This window comes from Microtus ochrogaster, chromosome 10 (assembly GCF_000317375.1).
Source record: "Microtus ochrogaster isolate Prairie Vole_2 chromosome 10, MicOch1.0, whole genome shotgun sequence".
Lineage (NCBI taxonomy): Eukaryota > Metazoa > Chordata > Mammalia > Rodentia > Cricetidae > Microtus > Microtus ochrogaster.
This window is the reverse complement of record NC_022016.1, coordinates 44,129,541-44,143,519: the sequence shown is the minus strand read 5'-3', so window position 1 is coordinate 44,143,519 and position 13,979 is coordinate 44,129,541. Positions and strand designations below refer to the sequence as shown.

The following is a 13,979-nucleotide window of genomic DNA, read 5'->3' as shown; positions in this document are numbered from 1 at the left end:
AGGGTCTTATGTGGCTCAGGCTGGTCTCCGACTCGCTATGCATCTGAGCCTGGCCTCGAATTCCTGTCCCTCTTGCTTCTGCTTTTCCAGTGCTGGCCTTGCACACAGTGAGAAGCTGGCCAACACACCTGGTTTCCATTTTAATTTACTTTAGCCCGTGAGCTGCTCACCAGCTGTAGTTTGCTGTCTGGGTTTTACCCTGGCTCTCTTGGAGGTAGCTCCTTCATCCTGACGACGGCCAGCCGAGGCAGTCCCTCCACTTTCGGGACTGCTTTCTCCATCAGCCTCCCCCTACCCTTCTGCAACTTCAGATCGCGAGTCTGTGGGGTCTGCCTACTGTGTAGCTTCCCACTGGTCCCAGCCTTTCTGGGCCACAGGGAAGTTGCTTTGACTCAGACAATTCCAGGCCCTGGAACAGCTGCTCCACTTCATGGTCGGACTCAGGTTTTATCCATCCTTTTCTCGTGGGTAGGGCAGAGATTTTTAGGAAAGAGTCCTGTTCGGGACAAATCTTACTATCTAGCCTAGGCTACCTTTAACTCATAATAATCCTCCTGCCTGAGCCTCCTGAGTGCTGGGAATATAAGTGTTCATCTCCAGACCTCTCAGAATCTGCGGTTTAAAAAAATTATATTTGCATCTGTGATATTTGTGCATGCGTGTGTGTGTGTGTGTGAGAGAGAGAGACAGAGGAGAGAGACAGAGAGACAGACAGAGAATGCACGCTGCATCATGCTTGTGGCCATCAGAGGACAATGTATGGGAGGTTGGTTCTCCTATCATGTGGGACCCAGAGGTTGGACTTAGGTCTTCAGGTTGTACCCACTGAACCATCTTGCTGGCCCCAAACACGAGTCTTTTGAGCGCTGTGCCAGCCCTCACTCTATGCTTAGTTCCACCAAATTCCATCATCCCTACGGTGTTCCAGGCCCTGTTCCAGGCAGCCTGACACACCAACAAGCAATGCCTAATTGTCGGAGGTAAGGTAGTTCACTGAACTTAGTTTGTGTATTGACTGGCTGGTTGGGGGAGCCCCCGGGCTGATTTATCCCGATTTTCCTCTGACCAGCTGGGATTACAGGCATTATCATTTTAACATGGGAGCCGGGGATCCGAACTGGTGCCTTCACGCTTGTTCCGTGCATGCTTTGTCACACAGAACTGTCCCCCAGTTTCTGGAGGAATGTGGTTTTACTGTCATCAGTACATAGGGTGTGTGAGTACTGGCACACCAGCGCCACTCACTGCAACCACGTGCAGTCAGGGGACAACTCCGTGGGGTCAGTTTTCTCTACCTTTCCACGGGTTCTGGGTACTGAACTTGGGCTGTAAGGCTTGAACTCAAATGCCTTGGGTCCAAGGAATAGGTTTCTATTTATTTATTTTTAATTAATTAGCTAATTAATTGAGTCTGGGTCTCATTATGTTGCCCCCGGATAGCCTGGAACTCAAACACAGACCAGGCTGGTCTTGAATTTACAGATCGCCTGCCTCTGCCTCCCAAGTGCTGGGATTAAAGGTATGAGTCACCATCCTGGGCTCAAAGGCATGTGTTTTTGTTTTTTTTTTTTTTTTTTTGTTTTTCTTTTTGTTTTGTTTTTTTCGAGACAGGGTTTCTCTGTAGCTTTGGAGCCTGTCCTGAAACTAGCTCTTGTAGACCAGGCTGGCCTCGAACTCACAGAGATCCGCCTGCCTCTGCCTCCCGAGTGCTGGGATTAAAGGCGTGCGCCACCACTGCCCTGCAAAGGCATGTGTTTTTAAAGGGCTGAGTGTATAGCTGATTGGTAGAGAACTTGCCCAGCACTCATAAGGCCCTGGGTACGTAAAAAAAGAAAAAAACATATGAGTTAAGTCAAAAGATCTCCCAGTCATAGTTGAAGGTATTCACCTCATGGGTGCTCTGAAATTAATTTCAATGTGCTTTACAGAGAGGGACTGGGGAGTGAAACTCAGTGGTAAAATAAAGACACAAAACCACATCTTTTTATTGCAGCCACTCTTAAACAGAACTGAGCTTGCTAAGCAAGGATCATTTTAGGGCATGCAAAGATGGAGGAAGAACCAGACATGGGCAAAGCAAGCTAGCCACAGCAGCGAGTTAGGGCCACCCCTAAGGAAGCCCAAACATCCCCAAATCTCTTGCTGCACCTCACTGCAAGGGCCCAGCTACCTCTGACCAGGACAATCTTTGAGGGAGGTTGCCAGAGGCCGTGGCTCAGGGCACCATGTGCCACCACTTGAAGGCGAAGGGCTTCCTGCGGACATTGGTGCCACAGTGAACCTCCCCGTGGTACACGTGGTAGGCATAGAAGTCATTGATGAAGGTGCAGTGGAGGCCCAGCGGCTCCAGCAGGGAGCGCACCTTCTCCTCCAGGCAGCAGCGGCCGTCAATGATGGGCCCGAAGGGCTTGGGGATGCCCAGGTGCTTGCCCAGCACCAGCATGTTCACCTGCGGGAAAGTGGGGGCTCAGATCAGAGGAGACAGCAGCTAGGGTGGGACCCACAGGTCTACTGGACTAGGTCTGTGTTTTTAAAGATTTTTTAAAACTTTATTATTATATTACAAGCATTGGTGTTTTGCCTACATGTATGTCTGTGTGAGGCTGCTGGATCCACAGAAACTGGAGTTACAGGCAGTTGTGAGCTGCCATATGGGTGCTGAGAATTGTAACCCAGGTCCTCTGGAAGAGCAGCCAGAGCCCTTAACCTCTGAGCCAGCTCTCAAGTCCCCCAGTGTTTTCTTCTTGTAACAAGCCTTCAATTGGTAAAAAGTCACATGCTGTTGAAGTTCGCTGAAAAGCTAAACCGCAGTGAACTATGATGCATGGGCCTCAGGGAGAGAGGGGGACAGATGGAATCTTCGTATAGCTCAACATGTGGAGAAGACACCTCAGTAGCCAGATTTGAGCCCCCGACTTGAAACCCCAGAGCCGGCTCCTTCCTGAACTGTAGCCCCCAGTCCTACACCTGCCCGTGGGCTTGCTTTGGAGAAGGCTGGCCAAACTCCATGGGAGGTGGGAAGATGCTTGGGGATCACAGTTAAGTAACAAGGGGGTCCACGCTCTGAAAGGTCAGATCTGGCCCTGACATTGTTGCAAGACTCCGAAGAGGCTCTGGGTGCCATAAGGGACACGTGAACCTCTAAGTCTGAGGGGAGAGTCACCTGCACCTGCCTTAGGCCTGCTTTAGGCCTCTCATTGGTTGCACGCTGAGGTTTAAGCCATTTGAGTGGGATGAAGTTGGGTGGTGGCTGTCACCTCCTTACCATGTTTGGGAAGAAGGCCTCGGCCTTCGGGTTCCCTCTGGAGTTCCCCACGAGCTTGAAGAGCTGTGGAATGTCAATGATGTCGCCTTCCGCCAGGCCCAGCTCCTGCTTCAGCACCACCCGGTTCCAGTCAATACAGCTCTGGTGGGGAGACCAAGGGGGTGCATTAGGGGAGGAGGAACCATAGGGGTGGGTAAGAACCAGGCTTTGGGCTCCCAGGGACCTCATACACTCCCTTTCCTGCTCTCTACCTGTTCCTGGGCTTCAGACCCTGGGGGCCAGTAGCCAAGCCAATGTCTAGGGAGCAGCCCTGCAAGGCCCCCACCCCACCCACCCATGTATCTAATGGCAGGCAGTGTCTCCAGGGCAGTCTGGCTGAATACCTCCACATAGGCATTCTGGTCTCTCAGTTTCTTGTTGGACAAAATGTCATTGATCGTCTGGTTTCTTCCTGTCATGGAGGAAGAGAGTGAAAAGATGGACCCAATTTAGGAGGCAGGCTACCCCCCAGTGAGGGAGGGGCAGAGCTGGACCCAGTGTCTCCATCTCTTTAGTGAGGATGTTCTAATTCAAGATGTTCTTGCTTGCCAGGTGGTGGTGGCGCACGCCTTTAATCCCAGCACTCGGAAGGCAGAGGCAGGCGGATCTCTGTGAGTTCGAGTCCAGCCTGGTCTACAAGAGCTAGTTCCAGGGCAAGCTCCAAAGCTACAGAGAAACCCTGTCTCGAAAAGCAAACAAAACAAAAGATGCACTCACTCCCCACAGTGCACCCTTTCCCAAGGGATCCTGTTTTGGAGGAGGGGTTCCAGAAATGCTGTCTTTAGTGGTAAAACTTAGCACACTCTAGCACCAGGACTGGCACAGAGTCAAAGAAACAAGGACGGTTGAGTGACCCCACTGAACCTCACTGACACAGAGGATGAGGAAGGTGACCATCGAACAGAAGAGGCCACAGCCTCAGACCGGGGGGCAAAGCCCAAAACAGCATAGAGGACAAGCTGCTGCTTGAGAGACAAGATTCCAACAGAGTCAACCAAGCAAACCAAAGAACTCCATTCTGATGTCAGCCCCCGATCCAGCCTCACCAACTGTGGTGGCCCCAGCACCAATAAATGAGGCAGCTGTGTCAGTGTCCCCAGGAGGTGGCACTGGCCGGCTGGAAAGGGAAGCTGCATGAGGAAGGCTGTTAGGTGGGGGCTCAGGTCAGCTTGGGGGCGACACAGCATGGCTGGACCCCTGACTCGGGGTGGATCAGGACTGGAGTAATGAGTGGGGGCCCTGGTGCTCTGGGCTCTTCCAATTCCAGAGCTTTAACCCTTGGTCTCAGAGTGAGTGTGTCTGAGTGTACCATACAAGCATCTGATGCCCGAGCAGGCCATAGACAGCGTCAGATCCCCTGGAACTGACAGGTAGTTGAGAGCCATCATGTGAGGGCTGGGAATCAAACTCAGGTCCTCTGCAAGAGTAACAAGTGCTCTTAACTGCTGAGCTCTCTCTCCTGTCCCTATATTCACTTTTGAGATAGCCTCTCATGTAGCCCAGACTAACCTCAGATTTGCTATGTAACCAAGAATGACCCTGAATTCCTGGTTCTCAACCTCCTGAGTGCTGGGATTACAGGCGTGCACTACCATGCCCGGTTTACAGTGCTCAGGGTAGAAGGGGCTGATGCTTAGCAAGCCCTCTTCCATCTGAGCTAAGTCCGCAACCCCAGACCCAGATACTGTTAGGGAAGAAGGAGATTGGGGTGGGTGTGGGCGCTTCCTTGGTGTGCATGCGACCCTGCATTCCAGCAATACAGGGAAGGAAAACCAGCAAGCAAAGGGGCATGGGGCTGGTTTGCTCACCTCTGTCTAACACACTCAAACAGGTGTAGAGAAAACTCTTGTGTCCCAGAGGGTCCTTAGCCTCTGACCCTGCCTGTTGAATTTATTGAAAACATTGTGTCCCATGGACTTCGCTCAGTTCTTTCTCTTGCCCTGGAGCCTTCTCAGTTCCCTGTCTGTAATTTTCTCTTTCAGTTACCTCACGGACTCTTCCATGCAGCTAACCCTGGTTCATGCCCTGCCACTTCCAGGACACCTTCCCTGAGCCGTACTGACCCAGGCACCCCCAAGATAACTTTGTTGTCTTAGTAGCTCACTGGGAGCGTGGGGACCCCGTGCTGAGTATGGTGCCTCGCACACGGTCGGTACACAAATCTCTTTAGACCCACAGAATCTCATGGAACAGTGGATACCATAGACAGCAGAAGAAGCTGTCCACACAGGATGCCAGCCATGGTCAACTTACTTGGGATCCCTTCAAACAGCGGTACCTCCCCATGGCCCTGACTCTGCTGTTCCTGGAGCAGCTGGTAGCAGGCTCTGGGGCTGGACATCAACAATCGAAAGCCCTGCTGGGAAACACTGGAGTCAGAGGGCGGCTCTGCTCCCCACATGGGGTTTCTAGGAGGGGGGATAGCACCCTCTGTCGCCTTCCCGTCCCCACAGAGAAGGAGAGCTGGCTTGAAAACCCAGGAAGAAGGGCTACGCACCTGCCTGTCGGGTGCTGGGACGAAACTCAAGAACTCATCGATGTGACCCACGAAGAGCCAGTCAGAGAAGAGCCTCACTGGGGCCTGCACCTGCTGGGCGCACAGGAAGTCCTGCAGGGCCTGATGCATGTCTCGGCTCTCGCTGCTGTCCTCACAGGAAGGAGAAGTTATGACAGCCATCAACATCATCAAAAGACACAGTACCTACTCACAAGTGGCCGTGGAATCCCACCTGTGCATCTTCCCTCATAGAAGGAGAGCGTGAGGAGGGTCATGGGGCCCTCCTGTGAGATTCCAGCGCCTGCCTGCACCTCTTCCAGCTGGATGTAGGTCTTCCCTAACCCTATGTCATCACGTGCTCTCAAGAGGCATGAGAGCAGTGGTTCTCAAACTGGGGGTCACGACCCCCATAGGGTCAAAATACCTTTTCACAGGGGTCACCTAAGACTGTTGGAAAACACAGATATTTACATTATGATTCATAACAGCAGCAAAATTACAGTTATGGAGTAGCAACAGAAATAATTTTAAGGTTGGGGGCCACCACAATACGAGGAATTGCATTAAAGGGTCGCAGGGTTAGGAAGGCTGAGAACCACTGTACTAGATAGAGTGTAGTAGTGCAAAAGAAAATTTGAAGGGGATAGGAGGTCCATGGATGCAGGGAGGCGGGGGAGGGGTCATCCATGCTGGGGTGAGACTCCAATGATGCTTCATGGTGACCCACCCACCTGTAAGTAACCTCTCGCCCATGCTCAGTGCAAGCCCAGTTCACCCCCAAGTTGGATGCTGGAAAACAGTCATTGACTGAAGATTTGTAAGTGGATAGAGGTAGGCCCTGGAGGTTCCTCTCCCTACATGCGGATTCCTCTCAGTGTCCGCTGACCTCCTAGGTTTGGAGAAGGTACAGGAGGCTCCACCGTGGCTTTTGTCACTGTCCCCTACCCCGGCAGCTGGGGCCTGGCCGCCCCTCACGTTCTTTCCCTTACCTGGAGTAACCACTGCTCCCGATGAGGATCCTGCCAAGTGGGTATTCCTTTCCTCTGACGGTGACTGGGGGACTCACCTCCAGGTTCCCAAAGGCATCCAACCCTGTGACCTCTGCTGTGTAGGGCCCTCGGGTCACATAGCCAAAGTTAGGACCCTAAGATGGGAGGAGGAGACTCTGAGAATCAGAGGCAGCTGTCCCCGGGTGGCAATGGTGACTGAGGGCTTAAGGCTGATTTGGCTGCAGGAAGGAATCCTGTGATTGCAGAGAGGAAGTTTAGGACCGTGAAGTGTGGAAGGGTTGCTGGATTGAGCCAGGGACTCTTGAAAGAGATGGGGCCTCTTGGGTCCCTGGTACATGCGCAGAACAGAATCTCAAAGCATTCTTTCTGCTCTCTCTCTCTACAGGCTGGCAACAGTGAAGGAGTGGAGACAGGGACTCCTTCAGCCAGTTTGAGGAGGGACAGGAGTCCAAGCCACCCCTGAGGCCAGCACTTGGTCTACAGCATGCCCCATCCTGACCCTGGCCTGGAATGAGCTTCACAGAGCGTCTGTGACATCTCCATATGAGTCTTCATCAGAGGTCACATCCGTTACCCCCAGTATGAGTTTTGCGGGTGCTGTGGCAAATCACCTCCAGGACAGTGGCTAATAAATATCACCCTGGTGTATCCTCTTGCACGTCTAAAGGCCTCAAGTCACTTGTCACACGAAGGAGCCAAAGTGTGGCCTCATGCCCCTCATGGAGGCCCCAGAGGAAGAGTCTAAAGAGAAAATGTCTTGAGCTGGCTGGACGCCTGTGGGGGCCTTGTGCTACTTCCCCACTGTAGTCCTTCTCTGCCTTGCTGTGTGGGAAGGGCAGCCCAACCGCTGCCTCCTTCATCTCCTGGTGCCAGTAGCTGGCCAGGTGGCCTTGCCATCCCATGGAATCCCAGCTGTGAGCTGAGCCCCCTACCCACATCACTCCTCCAGCCACCTCCGCTCCCGCAGACGCTGGACACAAGATACCAGGTGGGTCTTGGCACCTGCCTGGCTTCCCACTTGTCCTGCCCGGAGAGCTGGTGAGTTCTCCTCTCATCAGCCCGCCACCTTCCCATGGGCCTCTCTTTCCAGGGGACAGCCTGGAGGTCGCCTTTGCCCTGTCTCTCTCCCAAATCCTGCTGACCTGGTCTTGTGGAGCTTCTCAGAGTGTGAGCACTTCCCACAGGGCCAGTCACTGCCTCTCATCAGTCCTGATCCTTTTCCACTCTGCCCTGACAACGAGTCTAATCTCTTCATAACATACAGCAGGACACACCCTCCCTGACTTAAAATGTACACAGAGCCCCCCTTTTCTCAGATTCTAAACTGACGGCCTCACGGGGGAAGCAGCTCAGTGACTTTGCTGTCCTCGACACTGAGCTAGCTTCAACAGCAGGTGTTTAGTTTAAATTCTACTTCTCTTTTTAAAAATTTACTTATTTGTGCACCCATTATTTTTATGTGTGCATATGTGTGTGTCTGAGAGAGTTTATATGTGCCACATCTGTGCTGGAGCCCACAGGGACCAGCAGAGGGCTTCAGAGCTCCTGGAACTGGAATTCTAAGTGTTTATGAGTCATTATGTGGGTGCTGAGAACTGAACCTGGGTCCTCTACATGAACAGCAAATGCTCTCTTAAGATGGAGAGAGCCCCAGGTGTGATGGCGCAAGCCTTTTATCCTAGCATTTGGGAAGCAGAAGCAGGTGGATCTCTATGAGTTCCAGACCAGCTTGGTCTACATAAGCCAGTTCCAGGCTAGCCAGGGCTATATAGCAAGACGCTATCTAAAAACAAAACAAAACAACAAGCAAACAAAACAAAAAAGAAAGAAAGAAAGAAGCAATGGGAAGAACCACTTTTCCAGTCCTCTGATTCCTTTTTCTCTCACATATTTTTTAAAATATATATACAGAAAGCCAAGGTTGTTCTGCAGAGCCCAGAATAGCCTCAAATTCTGCCTCCCCTGTGCTGAGTGTGAGCATGCATTATATCAGACAATGTAAAATTTCCCAGCATCTTACTGAAAGACCAGCACCATGCAGGGCACATGCCGGATGCCCATGTGTGGCAATAGCAGGGCACATGGCATTGCCCACTGTCTCCAGCAGTAACAGGGCACACACTGCTGCCCACCTCTAGCAGTGGCAGAGCAGCTCCACACCCTGGCCAGGCTGGGGAGAAATAACGGAATACTCTGGAGATGATGCATGCAAGGCTGGCTAGTTTTTGTCAACTTGACACAAGATCATCTGGAGAGAAGGAACCTCAACTGAGCTGTCTCCATCCAGTTGGCCTGTGGGCATGTCTGTGGGGACATTTTCTTCATTAAAGATTGATATGGAAGGGCCCAGCCCACTGTAGGCAATGCCAACTCTGGACAGGTAGTCCTGGGTGCTACTAGAAAGCAGGCTGAGTAAGCCACGAGGAGCAAGCCAGGAAGCAGCGCTTCTCCATGGCCTCTGTGTCAGCTCCTGCCTCAACTTCCCTCAGTGATAGATTGTGGCAGGGAAGTGGGAACCAAATAAACCCTTTCCTCCTCAAGCTGCTCTTGGTCAGAAGGTTTCATCACAGCAAGAGAAGCAAATCGTGCCACTGGGACGGCCCTGACAACACCAGCAGAGGCCCTCCTGAGTAGGACATTGACACTGAGATCTGACGGCTGAGAGTCACCCAGCAGAACAGAGAGGTGCATTCCTGGCAGAGGGAATGACATATGGAGGCGAGGAAGGGACAGGGAGAGTGGTCCGTGATGACACTTGTGGGAACACTGATGACAGTTTCCTGTTACCCTGGTTCCTTTCACATGGGTAAGGTGAGGGTGTTGCACATGTACCTAGCCAAGGCCCTGCTGGGGTCTCCTTCCACCCAAGACTGGAGGAGGCAGAGGGGAGACTCCCATGCTGAGGATCTATCTCTGTCACCAGCTGCTGGAGGTCTGGCTTATAACAGGGAAGCTGGCCTTTGGATTATCAAAGTGGTAGGATACAGCCACTGCAGGAAGTGGTAGGATACAGCCACTGCAGGAAGTGGTAGGATACAGCCACTGCAGGAAGTGGTAGGATACAGCCACTGCAGGAAGAATGGGGACCAAAGTGGGGGGGGGGGCGCAGATAGGAACGGACAAAGTCCTGGCAACGGTAGACTGGGTGCTCCCACCTCCAAAGGGGATGAACTTGCCTCCACCATCAGCCCACACAGAGAGCCCAGCTACAGCTTGGTCACAGGCATAGGGTGTGCCAGGAAGAAACCTGTTGATGAGACATATCCCTACAAGCCTCTGGCATGGGGCGGGCCACTGTCCCTCTCCCTGGAGAGCAAAATACTCCTGGCTGCAAAACGTGTTCCTTTTTCTGAGGGTTCCAGGCTCCAGTGCAGGCTAGGATCTTCCAGGGTGGGGGACAGGGAGGCAGTGTGGGAGGCCTGGTGTCCTCACACAGAGCCACAATTTCTACCTCTGTGTAATGGGCCTAGTGATAGCATCTCAAGGGTTGTCACGTGAGATGAGCCAGTCCCCGTGGAGAACTCAGCACCGTGGCTGGAAGCACACGGGCTCAGTAAACATACTATTATTGTTATTTATGATGGGGACAACCTGTGCTGAGCTGGCATCTATCTACCAGGCCTGGCCAGTGTGACTCACCAACATGTCACCTCCCACTCCCGAATGTGTTGACCGTCGCTGATAAAAGCCCGGCGGATCCCGAAGCCCCAACACAGCCCCAGTGGTGGCCCCAAAGGACAAACCACACCCAAGAGATGGAACTCCTGTCTTGTGAAAGAGCACTCTTGGGTAGCCCAGGATGCCCCTCACAAGGTTATTCCAAGGATGAGCTCATTCCTGAAGAGCCTCTGAGAAACCAGATCTTATCAGGGTACTGGCTGGAATAACCAGCATCACCCCGTTGAGTCCCACGGGAGCAGGGATTCAGCTTTGGGGACTCTGCTGCTCAGGGACAAAGGGTGGGGCCTACGGGGTTCCTACCATGACCCGTTTGATGGGGAAGTCCTTCAGGCCTCTGTCCCTCGGGGAGTCGAAGACCACGGGCAGCGTCTTGTGGGGAGCCTGGATGTAGCCGATCTCCATTTCATCCTGGAAGGGCACAGAGAGGCTGCTGGAGATGCCACAAAGTCCTGTATCTGGTGTGATGTGGACCTGCCCCACCTGCTAGCCACTGCCATCAAGAACAAACTCTGTGGGACACCTGGGCCCAGAGAACAGCTCTGAGGCTGCAGACCTGTGTCCTGCATGGCCTGCTGGGAAAAGGAATAAAACAGAGGCCCTGAATCAGGGGGGTGGGGACGACCCTGGGCTGAGGCTGGGATGGGTGATTGAGCCTTGTCCTTGAGGAGAGAGACCATCCAGTGGTGGGGTGTCTAGGGGTGCTGAGGGGATGCTGGGGGACCCAGAGGACTCCCAGAATGGCTAGAATAGGCAGAGGCTTCATGGGAAGGCTGTTGACTGAGTCCTTCTGGACCTCACAGGAGCAGGCAGGAGGCCCACCCGGCACTCTAGGTGGGTGTCCAAGTTTTCAGAAATGGATCTGGTGAGGACTTTGCCCCTCCAGCAAGCAGCTGTGCAGTGTGCGGGGACAGTCACTATGAGAAGTCACAGGATGGAAACCTTGGTTAGTGGGGACGTGTCTGCAGCGTCCCAGGGATCAGCCTATATCACAGAGGTGGGATGACAGGGGCGGGACTTAGGGGACAGGAAGAGAGACGCAGTCCCTCTCGAGGGACGGCATACATGGAGGGGCAGCCTTCATGCTGGCCTTTGATGAGCATGACTGGAGTATGGGTGATGAGGAGGGGAACGTCTGCGGAGCAACGGGCAAAAGGCAGCAGGTGAGAGCAGGGATGGCCATGGAGATGGCGGGTGCCACACAGTGACTATGTCAAGTGAACTCTTAACTTGAGCCCCCGGTATAAGTACCTTCCGAGGCTCCTTCCTCCCAGTCCATCCCAGGAAGGATGGCCCCCAAGTTTTAGACTGTGCCCCAGGAGCCCACAGCCCGCATCTGTCCCTTGGCCTCCAGTGGACAGGGCCACGTACCTGCATCCACTGGTCATCCAAATTCTCTTCCTCTGGGCACACAGTCAGCTTGCACTTGGCTTTCTTGGTCAGAGCAGTCAATGAATTTAGGAAGTCTTTGTTTTCAGAAATCCTACAAACATTAGCCCCGATGTCCACAGAGCAATGACCATGATAACAATTTGTCCCTCTCCCCAAGGTCCTGAGCAAATTATGGCTTCCAGCGTCTGAGGGCAGGTTTTTTCCATTCCCAACAAACATAGCACCCAGAACTCAGGACTCTTCCTAGTGCACCCAGACCCCACCCCCCTCGAGCTTCACCTGCACACGTACACCTCCTGGGGGGGCTGGGTGTTGGGGGTCATGATCCAGGGGGCCACACGAAACGTCACACTATCTTGGAACACCAGGGCCTCGGGGAGATCCTGGAGGGGAAAGATGAGAAGGTACGTCATGTCAAGCAGGGTTCATCTGCTTCCTCTCCCCCACCCTCTTCTAGGCTGAGGCCTACCGGGTTAGATATGTCCAACAGCGAGACTGTGAGGGGAATGAGCCCCTGGAAGTCAGCATCAGGGAAAGCCAGACCCTCCACGTAGAAATTTGTGTTGTGTTGGCCGCCTGGCAGCTCCAGGCGGTGTGAGAACTGTTGTGGGCCCAGGACCACCTTGTATCTGGATGGCAGCTTGCCCCCTAGACAGAGGCAGAGCGCGCTTAGCCCTAGCGTGCCTCTGTGGCTCCGATTTCCTCCCCTCCGTGCTGAGATGCCCAGAGTCCTTATGTGCCACTACCCAAGGGTCCCTGGAGGTGTTTGGGGGGGAAATATCGAAACTCCAGTTGGGACCTTGTTTTCCTGACTAGAGGGGTCCAGGAAGGGCATGGCAGGTGCCAAGCCATCCCTAATTCCACTCCGTTCATTTATTCATTCATAGACTCATATGTTCATTTATCCCCAAGCACACTGTGTTGTGTCCTGAGTGACCATGGAAGAACAAAGACCATTACGTATAACAGACACCAATTAAAACAATGGTAGAGGGAAGTGGAGGGGGGTTGCGTCCTGGGGGTGACAGTGCCTAGATGGAGGCATGTTGGGGACTGCTACCACCCGACCCTGAATTTCCTGTGAACAACTTGTTTTCCTCTGCTCTGAGCAGCCTGAAGCTGCTCTGAGCACGAGACCCTTATGGCAGGGGAGTGGGTTCTGATGAGTCTGCAGCTGAAAGATCCCGAGAGCTGGGCGTGGCCAGAGCCCTGTATAAGCTGCCCCTGAGCACAATAAAGAGGGTGTTCTTGTTTCAAGGAGGATCCGTGTCTCTGTCTCTCCGTCTGTGTGTGTATGTGTGTCAATCTCCAGGCCCCTGCCTGCCTCACAAACATCCCCTAGCTCAGGTGGTACACCACAAGCATAATACCATAGTACATGTAGTAGTACAGGCACTACGGGACCATAGTAGCAGGGACGCGACAGAGGCACAAAGACAGTCATCCCTCCATAAGCCTGATTAGCTAGTTCATCTAGGATGGAAGGGTGGGGCCAAGCTGAGCCTTGGAAAGCCCTCTCCTGTCCACCATCCCTAGGAGAGCAGAGACATCAGTACGTGCTGGGCCTCCACTCACCATTTTTAACCATGCGCACCGCACAATGGCTGCTCTGTCCCCCATGCTGGCCACTCTGCTCCCCTTCATTCCTGAACCACACAGGCTCATTCCTCCTCAGGGCCTTGCACCTGCTATCCCCCTCTCCCCTGAATCTGGGATGCCCTTCCTGAGAGTACCCGCAGTCTCCTGGGACCTTCCTCTCTCCCCGCCCCAGTTCCACTCCTCCCACTGCCGTTCCTCATTATCTTACCTGTCACCCCTCCTATCCCACTAGGATGAAGAGACATGGGGCAAAGAGTCGGTCATGTTCATGGTTGTGAGCCCGGGGCTCAGAACTGAGGCTGGCAATGCTGGGTTAGTGGGTGTGAGGGGCTGCAAACCTATGATGTCTGAGCTACAAGGGTGTTCATGGCACCCGGGAGCTGTAACCTGGTTCATGGCACATGGGGGCTGTAAGGAGGGTCATGGTATCCGGGGGTAGTAGGGGGTTCATGGCTGTAAGGGGGTTCATGGTACCTGGGGGCTGTAAGGGGGTTCATGG

General features: G+C 53.4%; 1 protein-coding gene across 2 annotated transcripts in view; it reads right to left on the bottom strand.

Moving 5' to 3' along the window:
- Nucleotides 1-2,215: 2,215 nt before the first annotated feature.
- Padi4 (peptidyl arginine deiminase 4) overlaps nucleotides 2,216-13,979 on the bottom strand; it is a 27,474-nt gene continuing 15,710 nt past the window's right edge. The window contains exons 7-16 of one of the 2 annotated variants that reach the window (XM_005352924.1): nucleotides 12,351-12,529; nucleotides 12,161-12,264; nucleotides 11,861-11,972; nucleotides 10,793-10,900; nucleotides 6,791-6,945; nucleotides 5,802-5,946; nucleotides 5,554-5,660; nucleotides 3,649-3,712; nucleotides 3,266-3,406; nucleotides 2,216-2,449 (exon numbers count right to left, since the gene is read on the bottom strand). In XM_005352924.1, coding sequence (XP_005352981.1) covers nucleotides 2,216-2,449; nucleotides 3,266-3,406; nucleotides 3,649-3,712; nucleotides 5,554-5,660; nucleotides 5,802-5,946; nucleotides 6,791-6,945; nucleotides 10,793-10,900; nucleotides 11,861-11,972; nucleotides 12,161-12,264; nucleotides 12,351-12,529 — 1,349 coding nt within the window. Of the gene's footprint in view, nucleotides 2,450-3,265; nucleotides 3,407-3,648; nucleotides 3,717-5,553; nucleotides 5,661-5,801; nucleotides 5,947-6,790; nucleotides 6,946-10,792; nucleotides 10,901-11,860; nucleotides 11,973-12,160; nucleotides 12,265-12,350; nucleotides 12,530-13,979 lie in introns of both variants that reach the window. The other variant, XM_005352923.1, reaches the window with a different exon arrangement.